Source organism: Squalius cephalus, assembly GCF_949319135.1.
Source record: "Squalius cephalus genome assembly, chromosome: 8".
NCBI lineage: Eukaryota > Metazoa > Chordata > Actinopteri > Cypriniformes > Leuciscidae > Squalius > Squalius cephalus.
The window spans coordinates 42,551,696-42,571,957 of record NC_137129.1 but is presented as its reverse complement, the minus strand read 5'-3'; the positions used below and the strand labels follow the sequence as shown (position 1 = coordinate 42,571,957).

Genomic DNA, 20,262 nt, shown 5'->3' with positions numbered 1-20,262 from the left:
GGGACCAGAGCTCTCAACGGGGGGCTCCACCGGTATAGGTGTGACGGAGGAGTGAGGAGCCCACAGGGAATGGTTACCGGGAGGAAACTCCATCACTGTTCTCCGATCACCCATCCCACACGGCATCCTGGGGTGGGGCGTGGTAATGGAGACTGCACTTTGCGGACGAAGGCGAGTCTCGATCTCAACACTGAGACAGTCACATTCCCGCAATGGGAACATAATCCGTCCACAAAAGCTGCCTCATCTTGCTGTAAACCCAAACATGTGATGCAGCAATTGTGACCGTCAGAAGGGGACAGGGAACGACCACATCCAGAAACGCATGGGCGGAATGACATCTTGAAAAAGACGCAAACGCACCCGTGTTGCTCTTTCAGGAAGTGAGAAACCTCTCTCTAGTGCCGGAGCACACAGGGGAATGATTGCTGCAACACTGACAGGGATGGTGCAGCCTGTACCAGTGAAGCAATCACTCTTTTCGCCCTCAACCAGCCGTCAGACAAACAAACACAAACACAAAATGTGATGCTGTTAGAACAGCAGTTGAGGGCTCAGAGAGCTTGCGACCACCGCTGCTCGTGCTGTAGAAACACCAGCCAGGGAGAGACTTCCTGAAGAAGCACAGACACACTCGCTCGTTGTAGTATAACAACACTCTTCAGAGACTTCGACATAAAGAACGATCGGCTCCGAAGACAGGTGGTGTGTGCATCCGCTTCTGTATTTATACCCGCCTGGCGAGGCGGAGTGCGTGATGAAACTCACGCACGCCAATGCGTGCATTGGCTCGTTCTAACATGCTCGAAAATAACAGGCTCCCTAACGTGATCCCATTCAGTTGACGTCGACTACATCCGACGTTCTCGACTGAAAGGGAACAAAACTTAATGAAGTGGTCAAAATCATGTCTGATCCACTGTCTCGCGATATATTGCGCATCCTATCTTACTCGTACTGTTCACTTTACATAATCAGCATAGATGGAAAAAAAATAACATTATAATATTTTAATAAATATGAAACTAAATGTGTTTATTTAATGGCTACAACACGTATAGTAGGCATACAGACTCTCTATTTGTACTAAAATCATAATAAAGTAGGCTATGTACAAAAAAACGATGAGCCCAGAATATGAACTCAACGTCTAATTACACGTTAAACATTTTCCTCCCATAGAAAACCATTATAAGAACACATAATGTGGCTTAATGCATCTGACTGTCCCTTTATTATGTCGAAATAACATATGTCGAAATAACGACTTATGTCGAAATAGCTAGATATTATGTTGAAATAACGACTTAATATCTCGAAATAACAAGATAAGTTTTCTTTTTTTTTTCTTCACCTTGTGGTTCATAGAATAAAGCCTGAATATAATTGCTTCCAGAAATTATTTTTGGGGGTGCTATTGGGGTGCTTTTGTCTTTCTTGGGGGTGCTGAAGCACTTGCTAGCCCCTCCCTAGCGCCGCCCATGTTCCTAACTAACTAAATATATAAATACGCTAATTAAACGTGCGAGGAGTTAAATAATTAAATAAATAAAACAAATTTTTGGGGAAACAAAATATGTTAAAGGAAATGCTATTCTGAAGGTTGACCTCATGATTATGCAAAGGAGTTCTGGAATGAAGTAGCTTGGCTTATTTTTTTTTCTCTGCTTACAACAAACTTTTTATTTTTGAAATAAAGAATGTACTGTTTTTGATTTTGAAAAGAGATGGACGACAGATTAAAACTTCTAACTCTATGTGGCCAGTTTCATCTCCATAAATGTAAAGTCACTGATTCTAAGCCCAATTTTAGGCTTTTCTGTGTTGATTTAAAGTTATTCTATGACTCTCTTTGTTAATCAACTAACAAGAAAGCCGCTAAAACTACTATTGTTAAAAAAAGATTATGGTTTCATTATAAGTTACCTCCTGATTTCCTGAAGATGATGAAAAATATTTTTTCGTTGTTTCATGTTATTTATTTCTATTTCTATGTAATCATGTATTGTATGTTTAATTTCTATTGCTTTAAATGTTTTATGAATGATTTTTTTAATAGACTATCTCTTACTGTATCTTGTTTGAAAATGTAGCCTAATTTATTGCCTTGCTCTACCTCGCGTTCCTTATCCTATTTTTTTTTTTTTTTTGTGTGTGTGTGATAAATGTGTCCCCTGTGAACTTTGTTCAATTTAATAATAACAATAATAATAATAATAATAATACATTAATTGGCAGTCGCAGACGTCACGTTTGGCAGACGCAGACATCACGTTTTGCAGACGCAGACGTCACGTTCATTGAGACGAGTGCATGTTGCAAAGTCATATAAAAGAGGCGATCGGAACGCCATAGCTCAAAACCGCACACTCAGACAAAGAAGAAACAAAAACAGTAGTGTCAGAGCTCTGTCACAAAACCAAGAAATGAACTAGACAGAAGTGAAAAAACCCTGACAAAATCATAAGCATCTGGATTTTCATAATCACAATCTATAGGTCAGAAGACTTTTTCGTGGTCTGTTCAGTTCAGTTTTTTAGAAATCAAAGAATTTTGGCAGGCGAGGTTCTTAGTTTCAATAAAATATAGTTTTATTATTTACAGGTTATCTAGTTTACAAAAGGCATACTTGTAACAGGACAATTGCATATTTTCCACATCAATAGTTATAAGCATGATTGGATGATGTGAAGAACTGCTTTCATATACAAATCTGTTGAGGAGAAAGGAGAAATTCATATATCTTATCATTTATATCAGTGTTTCCTGAACCGAGAGACTGAAGAGTGTCATTGTTCTCTACAGGTCGAGGGGTTGTGGTGATACAGATGAAGGTTGTGCTGCTCTGACTTCAGCTCTGAGATCAAACCCCTCACACCTGAGAGAACTGGATCTGTCATTTAATAAAGTAGGAGATTCTGGAGTCAAGCAGCTTTCTGATCTACTGCAGGATCCTCACTGTAAACTGGAGATACTCAAGTAATATTGTATAAAAGTCTCAACGTTGTCTGTTTCTCTCCTGTGGTGAATAAGATTGTATAAAATGTCCCAACATTTATTTTAATGGTAAATAATGATTGCCATACATACATACAAAAAAACAAACGAATGAATGAATGAATGAATGAATGAATGAATCAATCAATAAATAAATCAATCTCCTATGAAATTACTAATGGGAATATTAATGATAGATTAAACATGACTGGATGATGTAAAGATGTGACAACCATGTTCATATACAGATATGTTAATTTTTTGGGGGTACTTAAAAACATTTATATTCGGTTACACTTAATTTTAAGGTGTCATTTTTACAGTGTAATTATATATTTAAGTACTAAGTAATATTAAGCAACTACATGTACTTACTATAGGGTAAGGGTAGGATTAGGATTTGGTTGAGGGTTAGTTGCATGTAATTATGCATAATTCACTGTTATTACTATGGTAAGTTCATGTAACAAATCGTTGCTGTCGGGCGGAATCCTTACATCTCCAAAACCATTGTTTTTCAGGAACTTTTTTTTTTTTTTTTAGTTATTGACCCTCTGAGGTCGGCAAACGCGCCGGCGCGTTTTGCTGGATTTTTTTCACATAGCAGCAACATAAACTTAAAAAAATCCGTCATTTATGGTCATATAAATAAAATAAATACATTCATATAAACTATAGAGGGTCTTCTTTTTTTTTGTGTACACTCACATTAACATCAAAACCTTGTTTTTATTTTTAAATAAATAAAATAAACAGGGTGCGCTTTCAGCTCACCCTGTCTCCGCAAACATCTTTCTGAAACAAGTCTGGAAAATGAACTGAAACTCAGCTAATACTTATCACACAACCACGAAACATGCGTCTAAAGAAAGCTTTAAATTTCTACTTTTAAATAAAACAGTTCACATTCAAAACAAATATTCTCCTGCAATGTAATCTGTATGAAACTAAAGAGAAGTACAGTTTCTCTCGTCTCATCTAATTATCTGTAATGAGTTCACACCCACTCACAGAGCGCGCTATTCATAAGATAATGTGCTGAGGTGATCTATGCAAAATAAGGTAAACGCCCCCTGAAATGCCTTAAAACCAGCAAGTTTCATTCATTCACTTTCCTGCGCCGTTGGAAGATGGCACGATTCACTGGTGAGGAAGCCCTTCAGCTAGTCCTGGATAGTGATGAAGAGTTCACATTTTCCTCAGAAGAAGAGCGGGACTCTGATGACGAACGCTTGTATTTTGAAGAGCGACTTGATCCAGCCGTGGATAATATTTCGGATGAGTAAGTCTTTTTAAATTTACTTGCATTAGTTGACAAGCTATTTTATATAAACGTAGGCTACAGATTTTACTGGTTGGACCATTTCCATACTTGCCATTCAGAGTAATTTATATTTAAATGGTCTAGGCTATGCTGTATAAAGTAGGAGAGAGGCTTCATGCATAAATAAACTTATTTGCACAAACGCGTTTCGGCGCATGCCTTCAGAAGACTTTATACAGCATAGCCTAGACATGCTTTATAATATGTACAATGATATGTTTAGGTCATAGGCTTGTATGAAAGTTAGAATTTTGAAATTAATTTAGAAAATATTATGTATGTTTAGATTATATTTTGACTAGTGTTTATGCTGCCTCATTATCATCAACGAAGAGTGCTTGCAAATATCTATTGCAAATGTGTGTATGTGCTGAAATGTATAAATATGCCCAGCTGATGAATTGCAAATGTGTTAATGTTTGAGTTGTGCTATCTCCGTAATGGCCCATTGACACGCAATATATGCCTACAGCACGTGTCTACAATTATTCGCATCAGTTATTCATATAGACTAATGGTAATATACTTTGAAATATTTAATATAATATAATGTTATAATAGTTTTCAACTTTTTAAAAAAAAAGGAATGTAGCTGCATCACCTTCATCTGCAACTCGGAGGGCGTGCAGCAACACAGTCGAACATCAGAAAGAGTAAGTACATATTTACCCATGTTAGTTCAATTTTGTTTATATACTTATTACAATATGAGCCTGTATGACTTTATTTATTTTTGGAGGTTGGTTGATAATGTTACATATTTTTTCTTTGTGTTATCTTGTCATGCTCGAATAGTACTCTAAAATATATGATAATAATAGTTTTCAATTTTTTTTTTGAAAGGAATGATGTAGGTTCTGCAACTCGCACTAAGAGGGCACGCAGCAACATAGACAGAAATCAGAAAGAGTAAGTACATATTTACCCATTATTTTACAGATGTTAGACCTGATGTTGTTTTATCAACATGCTGACTGTCCATCAGTTATGCATGTGCTGGCATAGTACTTTGTTCAACCTTTATTAATAGTAATATTATTATTTTTATAGGAATGTGGTAGCATCACTCTCAGCCTCACCTGCAAATCGCACTGGGAGGGCACGCGACAGGTGTCGTTCAGTTTTGAGAACAACTGAAAAGTAAGTACACTTATTCCCTTTCTTTCAGATATTAGTATTGTAATGTCAGTATAAATGGAAGACACTAGTTAGTTAGTGTTATGTTGTTCGACAGTGTTAATCGACTCACAAGTGGTTCTATCTGTTAGTCCCTGGTTCTTTAAGGGGCGGGGTTTTAGCGGGGTCAAGGGTCTAGAGCGAGTGAAGAGCTGGGAGTGGGAAGACAGAGTGAGTTTAATTGCAGAGACAGCACGTTATATCTCTCCCCTTCATGTTGTACGGCGTGGGTTACGGCCACAACAGTAACCCTGCAGTTTCTGAATAAAGCCTTAGAAGGAGGAAGAATCCGTCTGTTTACTTTTTAGTAGCGAACGCTACATTTGGTGTCAGAAGTGACGGACTTTAACGCACGAGCTGAGCATTCGCCGCCGAGATGGACTACGGAGCGCGGCCGAAAGTGAAGCAAGAGATGCAGGAGACAGTAAGGGGGAAAAGCGAGTGCTTGTGGACACACGTTCCGGCGGCAGATCCGCGCTGGGTTTTGAGCGAGGCGGCTAGGATGAGAGAGGCTATCATGTTACAAGCTGCTGAAGCTGGCTTCGCATCTCCCTTTACCCCGCACAGTGAGTTTGCACATCAGCAGAAACAAGGCGCCGACGTGACAGCGCATGTGCAGCGCAGCAAGACACACTCTCGCGATGACGTGAAGACGCGGGATGTAAACAAACATGGCAGCGCCCAGGCCTGCAGCGAATACATCAGAGATTCAGACACGCTCGCTATTAAAACACCGCGGTTCTCTGGTAAGACGGATTGGGATGCATTCAAAGCCCAGTTTGAACTGTTAGCTGATGCTGCAGGCTGGCCTGAAAATCATAAAGCCCTGCAGTTAGCGCTGTGCCTGACTGATGATGCGGCTGCCTGTCTGTTGTTGTTGAGTCCTGCAGAAAGAAATTTTTATAATGCATTGGTTGGGGCTCTTCATAGGCGGTTTGGACATTGTAGCCAGCCTGTCCTTTTAAGGACAGAATTTAATAACAGACGCAGAAGACAAGGTGAACCCCTCCGTATTTTGGCCAATGACATTGAACGCTTATGTAAACGCGCCTATGCTGAAATGCCACCATCAGTCCAGAATGAACTCACTAGAGACAGATTTATCCAGGCACTCAGCCCAAGAGAGCTCCGTGTACAAACGCAGCTAGCTCACCCGACCACACTGAGTGAAGCGCTGGAACTGGCTATTGAAAGGGAGATGCTGGGGACTGAAATGGATGCAGTTGAAGTTACTCCAATAGTGAGGGCCGCGGAAATGACTGAATTGTGTCCCAGGACGCCCACGTGGGTGGATAATTATGCAAATGCTGCAACGATGCGCCCGAGCCGCTCCGCCTCAGAGCCCTGTTCAGAGCCAGGCCATCTGATCAGACATTGCCCTAGGATCGGTCAAATGCAGGGAAACGCCCAGGGGCCCGTGTAGACAGGGGGACACGGGCCTGTGATAATATTTCCCATACCTCGCCCCATGCTGAGGATGAGGAGCAGCGGGTGGAGAGAGGGGTTAAACTGCAACCTGCAGAGACTGTTATGGTAGTGGGCTGGTCTTATGTTGGAAATTTTTGCCACATACCCATTGTAGTGGCGGGAGTCACTTGCACAGCCCTTGTTGACACTGGATCGAATGCAACCCTTGTTTGTCCTGACCTGGTCCCAGTGGGGACAACTTTGGAATCGACGTCTGCTCATCTGAAAACTGTGACTGGTGATTTTACGCCAATAAAAGGGAAAGGTCTCTTCCTGTTTGACATAGGGGGTCTGTCCGTGTCGTTCCAGGCGTGGGTGGCTAAAGTGCAGGACCCATGCATTCTGGGACTGGATTTTTTGAGGGCCGTTGGCTGTGTTCTGGACCTATGTAGAGACTCACTTACCCTCCCTGATGGACGTTCGGTGCAACTGACCCATCCTACTCCAAACTTGACCCAGGTTTCCCTATCTGTGTATTCAGCAGACACATCCAAGCATTCCCTTAGCGCTGAATGCCCAGCCCTTGGGGCACCACCTCACACAGTGGAATCGCCTGCCATTAGTTCAAATTGTCACACACACTACAGCCCCAATTGTGATGCCACATCCCCTCCCCCCATTTTTCCGTCAGCACGGAATGGCTGTGGTGTGAACAATGGGCTATGCGATGATGAGAGAGAGACTCGGATCTCGGCTGTGAGAGACATTTGGTCCAAAAACTGTGAGGGCTTAAGTGAGCAACAAAAAGAGTGCTTGTGGGAAGTCATGGAGGACTTCATCGACATTTTTGCTCTCAATGAGAAGGAAGTGGGCCTAACCCACTTGATGCACCATGTTATTGACACTGCAGATGCCCGCCCGATAAGAGTAAGGCCACGTCGTCTCCCCCTGGCCCGACAGGAAGCGGCTGATAAGGAATTGGAAGAAATGCTGCAGGCGGGTATAGTTGAGCCCTCAGAGAGCCCATGGGCTTCAGCAGTCGTCATGGTACCACGGAAAAACAGTTCCAGATGGCGGTTTTGCATAGACTATAGGCAGCTCAACAAAGTCATGAAAAAGGATTCATATCCTCTGCCTAGAGTGGACGGGTCCCTCGACTTGGTAGCTGGTTCATCATGGTTCTCAACCCTTGATTTGAGGAGCGGCTACTGGCAAGTGCCATTGTCCCCTGAGTCTGCTCCCAAAACCGCGATCCGCACAAATAGAGGCCTCTGGCAGTTCAAGGTCCTTCCGTTCGGACTCTGTAACGCTCCTGCCACGTTTGAACGGCTCATGGACAAAGTGTTGGCAGGAGTGCCTCGCCATGAATGTCTTGTATACCTGGATGATCTCTTAGTCCATGGTGATTCGTTTGAGGTAGCACTCGATTCCCTCCGACGGGTGCTGGAAAAAGTGGCAGCAGCAGGCCTGAAACTGCATCCAGATAAATGCCACTTTATGAGGCGGGAAGTTGAATTCCTTGGACACAAGTTGGGGAAGTAGGGCATAGGCACCCTGGAGGACAAAATACACACCATTAGAAACTGGCCAATCCCTACAGACCTAAGACAACTGAAGAGTTTCCTGGGGCTCGCCTCTTACTATAGGAGGTTTGTAAGGGGGTTTGCATGCATAGGGGCACCGCTCTTCCGCCTCCAGCAGAAAGACCATGTTTTCGTCTGGACTGACGAGTGCCAGAAGGCATTCGATACCCTACGGCAAGCATTGATCGAAGCTCCAGTCCTTGTTCCACCTGACACCACACTGCCGTTGTTTTAGACACGGACGCAAGCAACGTCGGCATGGGGGCAGTGTTATCGCAGAACAGACCAGATGGGGAGAAGGTAGTGGCATACTTTAGCAGGGTCTTTAACAAGTGTGAGAAACGCTATTGTGTAACCAGATGTGAGCTCCTTGCAGTGGTAATGGCAGTGAGACACTTCAAATACTACCTGTGCAGCACACCATTCACAATAAGGACAGACCATGCTGCTCTTCAATGGTTGATGTCTTTCAAAGAGCCTGAAGGTCAAGTGGCCCGATGGCTTGAAGAACTCCAGTCATACGACTTCACAGTAGTTCATAGACCCGGGTCTAACCACGCCAATGCCGATGCTTTGTCTCGTCGCCCCTGTGCCGCCGAGGGCTGCCGTCACTGTGAGAAGAGAGAGACGCAGGAGAGGGAACTGTGTCTGGGAAACGAGCCAGCACAGCCTGCATGTGGAGCACTGAGGGTGTTTGATACACCAGAGTGGAAGTTGGAGCAGGAGAAAGATGAGGATCTGAGGCCTGTTCTACGTTGGCTGGAGGCACAGCAGAGGCCCGATTGGGGGGATATTACGGGCTGCTCGTTGGGCACAAAGGGACTGTGGTCCAAATTTAACACACTGAGGCTAAGTGAGGGAGTGCTCCAGCGAGCATGGCCTGCCACTGGGGAGGACAGATGGCAAGTAATAGTGCCCAAAACACTGAGGGAAGCAGTGTTAACCGCTTGTCATGGGAGTACGGGGTCCGGCCATTTCGGGGTGTCCAAAACGCTCCGCCGCCTTCGCCAGGGGTTCTACTGAGGCCAGCATAGAAGGGACGTGGAGGATTTCTGCCGCAGATGTGATGCCTGTGCAGCTTATAAGGGCCCTCTCGATCAGTCTCATGCCAAACTTCAACAGCAGGCTGTAGGAGCACCAATGGAAAGAGTAGCTGTGGACATCATGGGCCCCTTCCCTGTCACTGAAAGAGGTAACCGGTTCGTCCTCACTGCCATGGACTACTTCACAAAGTGGCCTGAGGCCTATGCAATACCGAACCAGGAAGCAGAGACGGTTTCGGATGCACTGGTGGAGGGGATGTTCAGCAGGTTCGGTGTGGCGGAGGTCATTCATAGTGATCAGGGGAGAAATTTTGAATCCAAGCTGTTTGCAGCCCTGTGTGAACAGCTTGGCATGGAAAAAACTCGCACAACGCCCCTGCACCCCCAAAGCGATGGCCTGGTTGAAAGATTTAATAGGACCTTGGGTCAACAGTTAGCTATCCTTACAGCTGACCATCAACGGGATTGGGACACTCACCTCCCTTTCATTCTCATGGCCTACAGATCTGCGGTACAGGACTCCACACTGTGTACCCCTGCTTTGCTTATGCTGGGGCGTGAGCTTAGGACCCCCCCAGAGTTGTTGTTCGGGAAGCCCCCGGACATGCCGGGTATACCTGCCGGACCAGAGTATGCAAGGAGGTTGCAGGATCGAATGGAGACAGCCCATGTGTTTGCCAGAGATCAGTTGGAAAACGCTGGCATGAGACAGAAAAGGAACTATGATGTTAGGAGCAAAGGAAGAGACTTCAAGGCTGGCGAGTCGGTTTGGGTGTACAGCCCGAGGAAGAAAAGAGGACGCTCCCCGAAGCTTGATTGCCACTGGGTGGGCCCCTGCTTGGTTCTAGAGAAGGTGGGAGAGGTAGTGTATAGGGTGCAGATGCCGCCGAGAGGCAGAAAGGTAGCCTTGCATAGAGACAGGCTGGCCCAGTACAGAGGTAACTTGGCCGTCTCTTTTGAAAAGAGAAAGACCACCCCCCCGCCTCACAAAACAACATTGACCCCACAATCGTGCCCCACACCCCAGTGGCTCCTGATTTCTCCGCCCTAAACACCCCACATGCGGCCACTTCCCATGGACTTCCCACTGATCCCCATGCCCCAACCCCTCATCCCCTTGCAAGCTCAGACATTCAACCTGAGATGCGGCCAAGGAGGCAGAGACGTCGGCCTGGGCACCTTAACCACCTGGGGTCGACGCTATCGCCGGCGATACCAGCTCGCTTTTTTTCAGTTCAGTTCAAAAGAAATTAATTTTGCTCTGTGGACTTTGATATTACAAGCAAGTTTCATACATCAATCGATTCTGTTAAATGTGTATTATTTTTTGTGTATACTCACAATAAAAACAAAGTGTTGTGCTTTTTGCCAAATAAAGAAAAATAAACGTGATGCGAGTTCTGCCTTCTCTCTGTCTGTGAAGACCATTCTGAAACGCGTCCGAAAATGAACTGTAACTCAGCGAATACTCAGTCAAACAGGCATACAGACACACAGGCATGAAGCTTGAATTATCTTCTTTTAAATTAGGTAATTTATATAAAAAACAAATATTCTCATCTTGTGAAATCTGTATTAAAAGAGAGCGATTCCAGTCAAGCTAATTAGAGCTCATTCAAATGTAATGTGACACGCCCACGGAGAGCGTGTGCTATTCAAACGCAAATTACTGAGGCAATCCAAGCAAACCTGTGAACGCCCCCATATCAGCTCGAGAAAACACAAGTTTAATCATATCATTGTAGCCTACGTGTTTACACCATCTGGCAGCGCTGTGAGGAATAATAATAATGGAAAATCTACCTCAGAGTGCGGGTATTGCAGGAGAGAGGATCCGAATATGTAGTAAGTTTTTTTTCCTTCTCAAGTTAATCGCGTTTCTGTGAATGAATGAACGGCAGCCGCAGAGATGCGCGCTGTTTATCACAGTTTGCAAAAAGACAGTTTAAATTGAAATTGCGTCTCTGTGTGAATGAATGATGATGTTTTAGCAAACTGTATTGCTATACTGAGTTGAGTAAAAATCGACAGAAATATGTTGAAATAAAATGTAGGCTATTTGTATAAGCAACGTATTAAACTGAAAATTAACATTTATATGCCCTAATATTTCATAAAAACAACGTTACAGTCAGGCGTTTCTGTTGTGAATGAATGTTTCGGTTTTAGCAAACTGTATTGCTATACTGAGTAAAAATCGACTGAAATATGTTGAAATAAAATGTATTTGTATAAGCAACGTATTAAACTGCAAATTAACATTTATATTTCTTATAATAAAAATGAAAGACCTATGTTACAGACATATGAAAGACAACATTCCGTTGATTAGTTTTGGATAGATTATACATTTTTACTGTAAAATATCTGCCACCTCAAATAAGCTTTTGTTTGCCAATATTTGCTCATGTTAAATATAGTATGTTTTGTCAAAAATAATCAAATAATCAATCAAATCCTTAACTTTGAAATATGTATGATAAAATGTATACTTTAGTTTTTACAAAGAAAGATTACACTTGAATTGTTGTTGTAATTGTAACCTTTTTAATAAAAAAAATATATTTACAAGGTAGATGTAAACAAACTATTAAAAGGTAAATATAAGCCTTTTCTTTAAATAATTTTTATTGTGTTTTATTAGTGACAAATTTGGGGAGAGGATAAATATTCCAAAACTGAAAATACAGTATGAGAATTAACTGCACAATTACTAGACATGTTTTCCTTGGATATTATAGGCCAAATTGCAAGCACAATATGTGGAAAAATAAAAAAGAATTGAGATGCTTCCAACTGTTGCTCTTGCATTCTTGTGGCTCAGTGACTCACCTGAATGAATGGCTAATTAAGTATGCAGGCCCCATTGTCTCCTCAGGTGTGAACCACTAAATATGCATGATCGTTGACGCCCACTCCACATATTGCCTTTCCAAACAGAAAGTGCTTTGCAAAATTCAAATCAATGTATTGTGTTATGTGAATGATAAGGCAGGGTGATTTTCACATCATTTTGAAGAAAAAACACTAGGTGATGACATCCATTAGACAAAAGTCTTATTGGCACATATTTAGAATGTGTTTTATGGCCTTATTTCAGAAACTTTAGTTTTTAGTTTTTTCAATAACCATGCATAAACATTATTATCTCAAAAATGCAGACATGTACATTCTTGTTGTTCACATATTATGGTTGCCATTAATATGTTAATAAGCAACTGAAAAAAGCACAAATGTCAGGGCATGTCAGAACATCTCAAGGACCCCAAAAACACCTTAGACCCCAGAGGGTTAAAGACTTCGTGGACGAGGGTTCTTCTTATTAAAGGGGGGGCAGTGTAATGTCAGTATAAATGGAAGACACTAGTTAGTTAGTGTTATGTTGTTCGACAGTGTTAATCGACTCACAAGTGGTTCTATCTGTTAGTCCCTGGTTCTTTAAGGGGCGGGGTTTTAGCGGGGTCAAGGGTCTAGAGCGAGTGAAGAGCTGGGAGCGGGAAGACAGAGTGAGTTTAATAGCAGAGACAGCACGCTATATCTCTCCCCTTCATGTTGTACGGCGTGGGTTACGGCCACAACAGTAACCCTGCAGTTTCTGAATAAAGCCTTAGAAGGAGGAAGAATCCGTCTGTTTACTTTTTAGTAGCGAACGCTACAGTATAATTCTGTTTACATATTCCAGTAGGCTTTGCATCTGGCCAATGTTACTTTTAATGATTGAAATGCAGTTGTTGTATTTTGTGTAATAAACATGCTCACAGTTGTTTGTTTGTTTTACAGCTATAAAGGTGATGGTGATCATCAGACACCTGTTGCAAAGAGGATGCAACTGATGCAACTAATTCACTCTCCAAAAAATCTGCCAGAGGATCCATCAGGTGGATTCGGGATGGCCCTCTTGAAATTATTTCATTTTCCAGCAGGATTTGCCCTGCCCACACTGCCAAAAGAACCAAAACCTGGTTCAATGACCATGGTATCACTGTGTAAATACTGTGTGATTTCATGTAATATTCTAATTTTATGAGATTTTGATTTTGTGGTTTTCACAAGCTGTAAGCCATAATCATCCAAATTATAACAAATAAAGGCTTGAGATATCTCACTTTGCATGTAATGAGTCTATATAATATAAAAGTTTCACTTTTTGAATGGAATAACTGAAATAAATCAGCTTTTTGATGATATTCTAATTATATGACCAGCACCTGTAAGTAGATATTTCAAATACATCAATAACTGATATCATAGTTTAACACAGATAAAATCATAGTTAAGGCTTGCTTTACGTATTGCTCGACGAGGATTTATTAATCGTTGCGACTTTCAATCTTGATGAGACAAAATGCCGCAGAGGCTCCCGCCGCGGAGTGAAGAAGAGGTGAAGTTACGAGGATTCTCAGACAGAGATTTGCCCTCAAGCTATTTTCAACACTTTAGATTGGTTAATAATTTGTAAAAATAACAGACCCACATGGGAACTGACCAATAGCATCGTTTTGTGAAAAAATATGAAATTGGGCAAATTTGGACTTAGGAGGTTTCCGCCCGACAGCGACGATATGTAACAAGGACACTGTTAAATAAAGTGTTATCGAATATTCTTGCAATTTTTATCAAATGGAGACTAACCCGCTCAAGCAGTTTGTAAAAGCCTGTCTGAACCTTAGACTGGACCTGTTAATGGTGCCGTGGATTAAGTCTCTTTCTAATTATGAAGTTCCTGCTTATTTGAGCTGTAGATCCTGAACTGAGAGACTGAAGAGTGTCATTGTTCTCTACAGGTTGATGGATTGTGTTGTTACATATAAAGGCTGTGCTGCTCTGAATTCAGCTCTGAGATCAAACCCCTCACACCTGAGAGAACTGGATCTGTCAAGCAATAAAGTAGGAGATTCTGGAGTCAAGCTGCTTTCTGATCTACTGCAGGGTCCTCACTGTAAACTGGAGATACTCGGGTAAGATTGTATAAAATGTCCCAACAGAGTCCTCTATTTTAATGGTAAATAATGATTGCCATACAAAAAAAAAATCTGTGAAATTACTAATGGGAATTTTGCTTTTATTTTCATTAGATTATTTCCAATGTGTCTGACATCATTTTACAATATTAATGATAGATTAAAGATGACTGTATGATGTAAAGATGTGACAGCCATGTTTATATACAGATATGTTGATGATTTTTGGGTACTTGCCTAAAAAATTAATATTCTTGCAATTTTTATCAAATGGAAACTAACCCGCTCAAGCAGTTTGTAGAAGTGAGTCTGAACCTTAGACTGGACCTGTTAATGGTGCCGTGGATTAAGTCTCTTAAGTCCTGCTTATCTGAGCTGTAGATCCTGAACTGAGAGACTGAAGAGTGTCATTGTTCTCTACAGGTTGAGGGATTGTGGTGTTACAGATGAAGGTTGTGCTGCTCTGACTTCAGCTCTGAGATCAAACCCCTCACACCTTAGAGAACTGGATCTGTATGGAAATAAACTAAGAGACTCAGATGTGAAGCTGCTCTCTGATCTGAAGGAGGATCCACATTATAAACTGGAGACGCTTGAGTGAGTAGTGATGATTAAAACTGTCCATATTTTAATTGAAAGTTAATTTTGTTTCTTCTTGACATTCTTAAGATGATGAATTACACACTTTAAACATGTTTAATAAGAGTTTGATTATTATTTTTTTATAATAGTTTATAGCAACAATTAAATATCTTCAAGTTTATTTTTATTTCAAACAATTCAATATTTTGCTTTTATCATTGTCAATATCAATTGCAATAAAATATAATGGTAAATAGTTATCACTAGTTTCTTTATCATAAATAAAACTGACCCAGTGACACAGAAAGAGGACAGTCATGCAGGGTTATAGATAAGCTTTAACAATCGTGTATTGCAGTTTTATATTATGATCTCTCACTTAATCATCTAAGTAGTTTCTTTTAATTTTTCTAAAGTCGCATTTGACTGTCTGTGTTTTACCCACAGGTGTTAGTCTGACCTTCTCTGGATCAGCTGATGGAGAATAAAGAGCCACTACAGACACAATCACATTCAACAGAATCAACAGACACAAACCCCCAGTGATCATCACACACACGTGTGTGTAACTTTACAGAATGATCCTATCCTTCATCCAAAGTCAAACAAGGAAACCTTCAACCAGATGGAACTGGATAAATATTCTGAATGTTCAGATCCAATCTGACCTCTGACCTGTAATGCCTGAATCATAATCATACACTGTTCGTTCGTTGGTCAGAGAACTGAGTGACTGAGTCTGGTTTCTGCCAAGGTTTTCTTCTCCATTCTGTCACTGATGGAGTTTGAGTTCCTGCCTCTGTCGCCTCTGGCTTGCTTAGTTGGAGACACTTAATATTCAACAATATTATTGATCTGTCTGCATTGACATCATTATATGAGAATTGAACTGAGCTGGACGATGACATCACGATTTTCTCCAGAGCGGCTCTATAAATAAATCAACTAAAGTAATAACTTTTTTACAACAGAAATGAATCAACACTGAACTTACTTAAAGCTGCAGTCCGTAACTTTTTTGTGTTAAAAATTATCCCCAAAAAAAACATAACCAGCCAGTGTTCAAAACTATCTGCTTGCCTTAGCTCGATTCAAATCGGTTAGCTTTTAATAATGATTTTAATTCCAGTGGTACTGGTGGATTTCTGCGGGAAATTCGAGCATGTCTTTGCGTCATTACGTCACATCTGTAGAGAGCCGCAGAGACGGCTTTTTTTTTTTTGCTAGACAGGTAAGTTCAATAGTTCAATTACGTAACAGTAGCACACTTGTTCGCTCAATTTACACAGTTACGGAGTTTCCTTTGTTGTGCCTTTCTCGTTTTGCTATTATGGTAAATATGAATTATTTTGTGCTAGCTATGAGAGGGAGCAATTCACCTCTACTCCAAGAAAATCAAACCCGCCTCCTCTGTTGTCAAGTATTGGATCTGAATCAGATCGGTAAAGTGAAAATTTTCCTGTCGTAAGATGTTTATATTATGTTATATTATAACATGTTTATGCATAACAGGGATTCCGTTCATACACCGTTTATTTCAAAGCACTATGATTGTTATTTGTTTGTACAAAATAACTGGTCTTCCATGATTTACAAAGTTTGATATGATATGATATGATAAGCGATCGTTAGATTTAATCAGCGCGATTTACTGCAATGCTTTGAAAATTCTAATATTTACTTCCAAAAAGTATAATCTGTGATTCTGAATGCCCGTATGCACCCCAGCACGGTGATTGACAGCCGCACACTCACCTTTCATCTGCGCTGTTTCATGCCAATGTACAACCCATGTTTTCACTGTCCTAAGAACGGGCTGATGACTTCCTTGTTCTATGAAGTCCCTCCTTCAGAAATACGTAACGAGTTCTGATTGTGCCAGCGGTTCCTGTGTTGTGATTCGACAGCAGCTTAGCGCACGTTGCCCGGAAAGGTCAATCCTCTTAGTCACATGTGGATTATAATTTTCGGGAACCGAGTTAAACATAAATTGTAACCATTGATCTCTAAGTACAGCGTCCCTGGGAAGGCCAAAAAGGTGATTGGACTCCGGGATGAAAATAACAGCGTCTCGATGACATGGTGACAAACACACTCTACAAACGCAACTCTTCCTCTTCTCCGTGGGAGTGCAACAAGACCACGCCCCCTTTTTTTGTGTATTCCTGTGGGCGGAGGTTAGTCAAAAAACTGTTCTAGTGACGTCATTAAAGAAGGAAGTAGAAGGATGTAGTCCAAACCGGCCGTTCGATGTAGGCGACTTCTGTTAAATAAAATATCTCGCTTGGCATTGAACTTTGAGCTTTATAATTTTACAGATATTATTTATACTCTAACAACAACATTACACACTAACTAAAGTTTGAAACATGGGATCATGAAGAATGGGACCTTTAAAGGGATAGTTCACTTTGAAATTAAATTTTGGTATGTTTTAGCTTACCTCAAGGGCATCCAAGATGTAGGTGTCTTTTTTTCCGCAGTAGTTTCAATTTTGATATTTTTAGGTCAAACCGTTCTTGTCTGTCAGTCATTTCATGCAGGTCTATGGATACTGTCTCAAAGAGCATGCACAAAGTCCAAATTAAAACAATTCCCCATCGTCCAAATTAAACAATTCCCCATCGTAAGTACACATTGATGGCCTAAGACACGAAACGAGCGGTTTGTGTGAGAAAACGAACAGTATTTATATCGTTTTTAGCTCTTATAACACAGCCGCGTCCAAATGATCTGAGGGCGCGGGCGGGTATAGATATATACACTAGATGTCGCCTTGGCTACGGTTTCGTTCCAATGAACTGCAGTAGCGAAGGCGACATCTAGTGTATATATCTATACCCGTCCGCGGGCGGGTATAGATATATACACTAGATGTCGCTTGGCTATGGTTTTGTTCCAATGAACTGCAGTAGCCAAGGCGACGTCTAGTGTATATATCTATACCCGCCCGCGCCCTCAGATCATTTGGACGCGGCTGTGTTATAAGAGCTAAAAACGATATAAATACTGTTCGTTTTCTCACACAAACCGCTCGTTTCGTGTCTTAGGCCATCCGCTCCACTCCGGGTTCACCATTTACCACTCCCCACTCCACTCCTCGCTCACTGCTATCAGAAACTACACTCTGTCTTCGCTCCCCGAGGAAATTGTGGCTAAAGTATTTATACATATGCTTTGAAATCTCGCAAAAGTTCTGCTCATAATATATAGGTATATTAACCCTCTGGGCGCCACAGTCGAGTTTACTCGACAAGATGCGGCACTGAATAAAAGGGCCGATTTTGTCAAATAGGGTGTCAAATTTCGTTCAACCTCCCCTCCACTAGTTGGCAGACATGTCATACTTCATCCCCGACTCAAAAAAAAGTCATGCTTCTATACAAAATCTTCGAGCTAGAGCGCATTGAATCAGTGCGAACAAAAGCGGAGCTAGTGTGCGAGTGAGCCATTTTATCAGAGCAATATTGTCAACATCAGTGAGTATTTGCATTAGATTATTATTATTATTATTATCTAATGGCATCAATAAAGCTTACCCGCAATGAAGTGTTGTGTCTTCTATTCGCGGACCCTGATTCTGAAGGGGAATAACGCTATCTGCCTTCAGAAAATGACGGTGATTCTGAAAGTGAAAGTATAGCCCTACACCAAGCACAAACGGTGAATCCTTTGCCCAATATAACGTTAGATGGTCCTTTGCCCAATGTCAGTGGTGGGAACAATGTTTCCCGGGGTCGGAGTGTTCATCGCGAAGTTAGCAGGCGTGTAAGTGTTGTGGGGAACGAGGCGGCCGCGGGAGATTTTTACCGCGCTAGCCGTGACCGTGTGCCTCTCCGCAATCGCGGCGACAGTATTGTGGTGGAGACTTTGTCTAATGCCACTGGGTATGTTAGACGAGGTCGAAGTATTCATAGGGCAGTTAGGGGGCAACGTGGAGGCAGGGTGGGGAGTCGCAATGACAATGACAGTAGTCCGAGCTGTGCACATTCGGCGCGCGCGCGAGGCAGATCTGGCCGCGCCCGCGCGCGCTGCTGCTCGTAGCAGGACGAAGAGGCGGTGTGACACGGGGCAGAGGGGCTATTATGCATAGTCTATTGCAAGACCACACCATGAAACACTACAAGAAATGTCACCTGGATGAATAGGGAGTCATTATCTCTACAGCAAAAGCCCTGCAACAATTGTTTTTGTCTGCCATTTATTACACTGTTGATTTACTATCTATTTCCCTGACCATTTAGTAGTGTACAATATGTGTTCTTTTGTGTGTGTTCATGTCCTTGTGATGTGTGCGTCTTTGTCAGCTAAAAAAAAACAAAAAAAAACAAATAAACATCAACAAAAACCATAAAAATTCTATAATCCAAGATGGCCGCCACCATATGACGTCATAATATGCAAATTAGATGGGAAAATGTAATCCCTACATAAACTTTGGGTCATCCTTAATATTTCTCTAATTTACAGAAAGTCTCTATCTTTTATCACTTTTAAGATATAGCCTTTTGAAATTAAGATGTCAAAATCGAAAGTTTTAGGAAAAAACCTCTGGCGCCTAAAGGGTTAAATAAATAATTTAAAAAAAAAACTGTTTTCATCAGTTATTTTATCTACGGCTCACTACATTTCTTACAGATTTTTGCTCATTCAAAATCAAATACAAGACAGCACTGTAAGATTACATTTGTTTGAATGTAATGGGTTAGTGAGAGAGTGATTGCATGTGTGAATAAGTGTTACCTCTTTAAAATGTGCTTTTACCCGATCATATTCAGTAGGCTTGAGAACTATAACCTCCCCCAGCCACTTATGTCCATCGGCGTCATCATAATAACCTTCAAAAAATTTTATTTGAGTGATCCATCTGTAAATGTGTTTAAAGGACAAGTTCGGTATTTTACACTTAAATCCCTGTTTACAGATCGTTTCTGATGAAATAGAACGGTTAAGATTAAAATTTGGACACATGCTGCGTGTAACGCTTTGCTCGGTTTGAGTCTGCGCGTCAGGAAAGGAAGTGCTAAGAAATCGCTAAAAATGGGCTTCACTTGTCTCAATTGAGTTCCAATGGGGTCGCTGTGTCCATTTCTTTTACTGTCTATGGTAATACCGTACCTCACACAGCACATTCAATACAAGTCAATGGAGTTGGACAAAAACTACGATAAAACCTGTTGGAAAGCATC

At 41.5% G+C, this 20,262-nt stretch overlaps 2 protein-coding genes across 2 annotated transcripts in view; one reads left to right on the top strand and one right to left on the bottom strand.

Moving 5' to 3' along the window:
* Positions 1-20,262, bottom strand: part of LOC307163747 (uncharacterized protein) — a 70,130-nt gene that overhangs the window by 28,428 nt on the left and 21,440 nt on the right. The window lies entirely within an intron of this gene.
* Positions 146-16,065, top strand: LOC307162987 (ribonuclease inhibitor-like; the record flags this gene model as incomplete). The annotated part of the gene is made up of 5 exons (XM_079878779.1): positions 146-171; positions 2,806-2,979; positions 14,315-14,488; positions 14,915-15,088; positions 15,521-16,065. 5 exons carry the CDS (start codon positions 146-148, stop codon positions 15,525-15,527), a joined length of 555 nt encoding a protein of 184 aa, XP_079734905.1. The 3' UTR covers positions 15,528-16,065.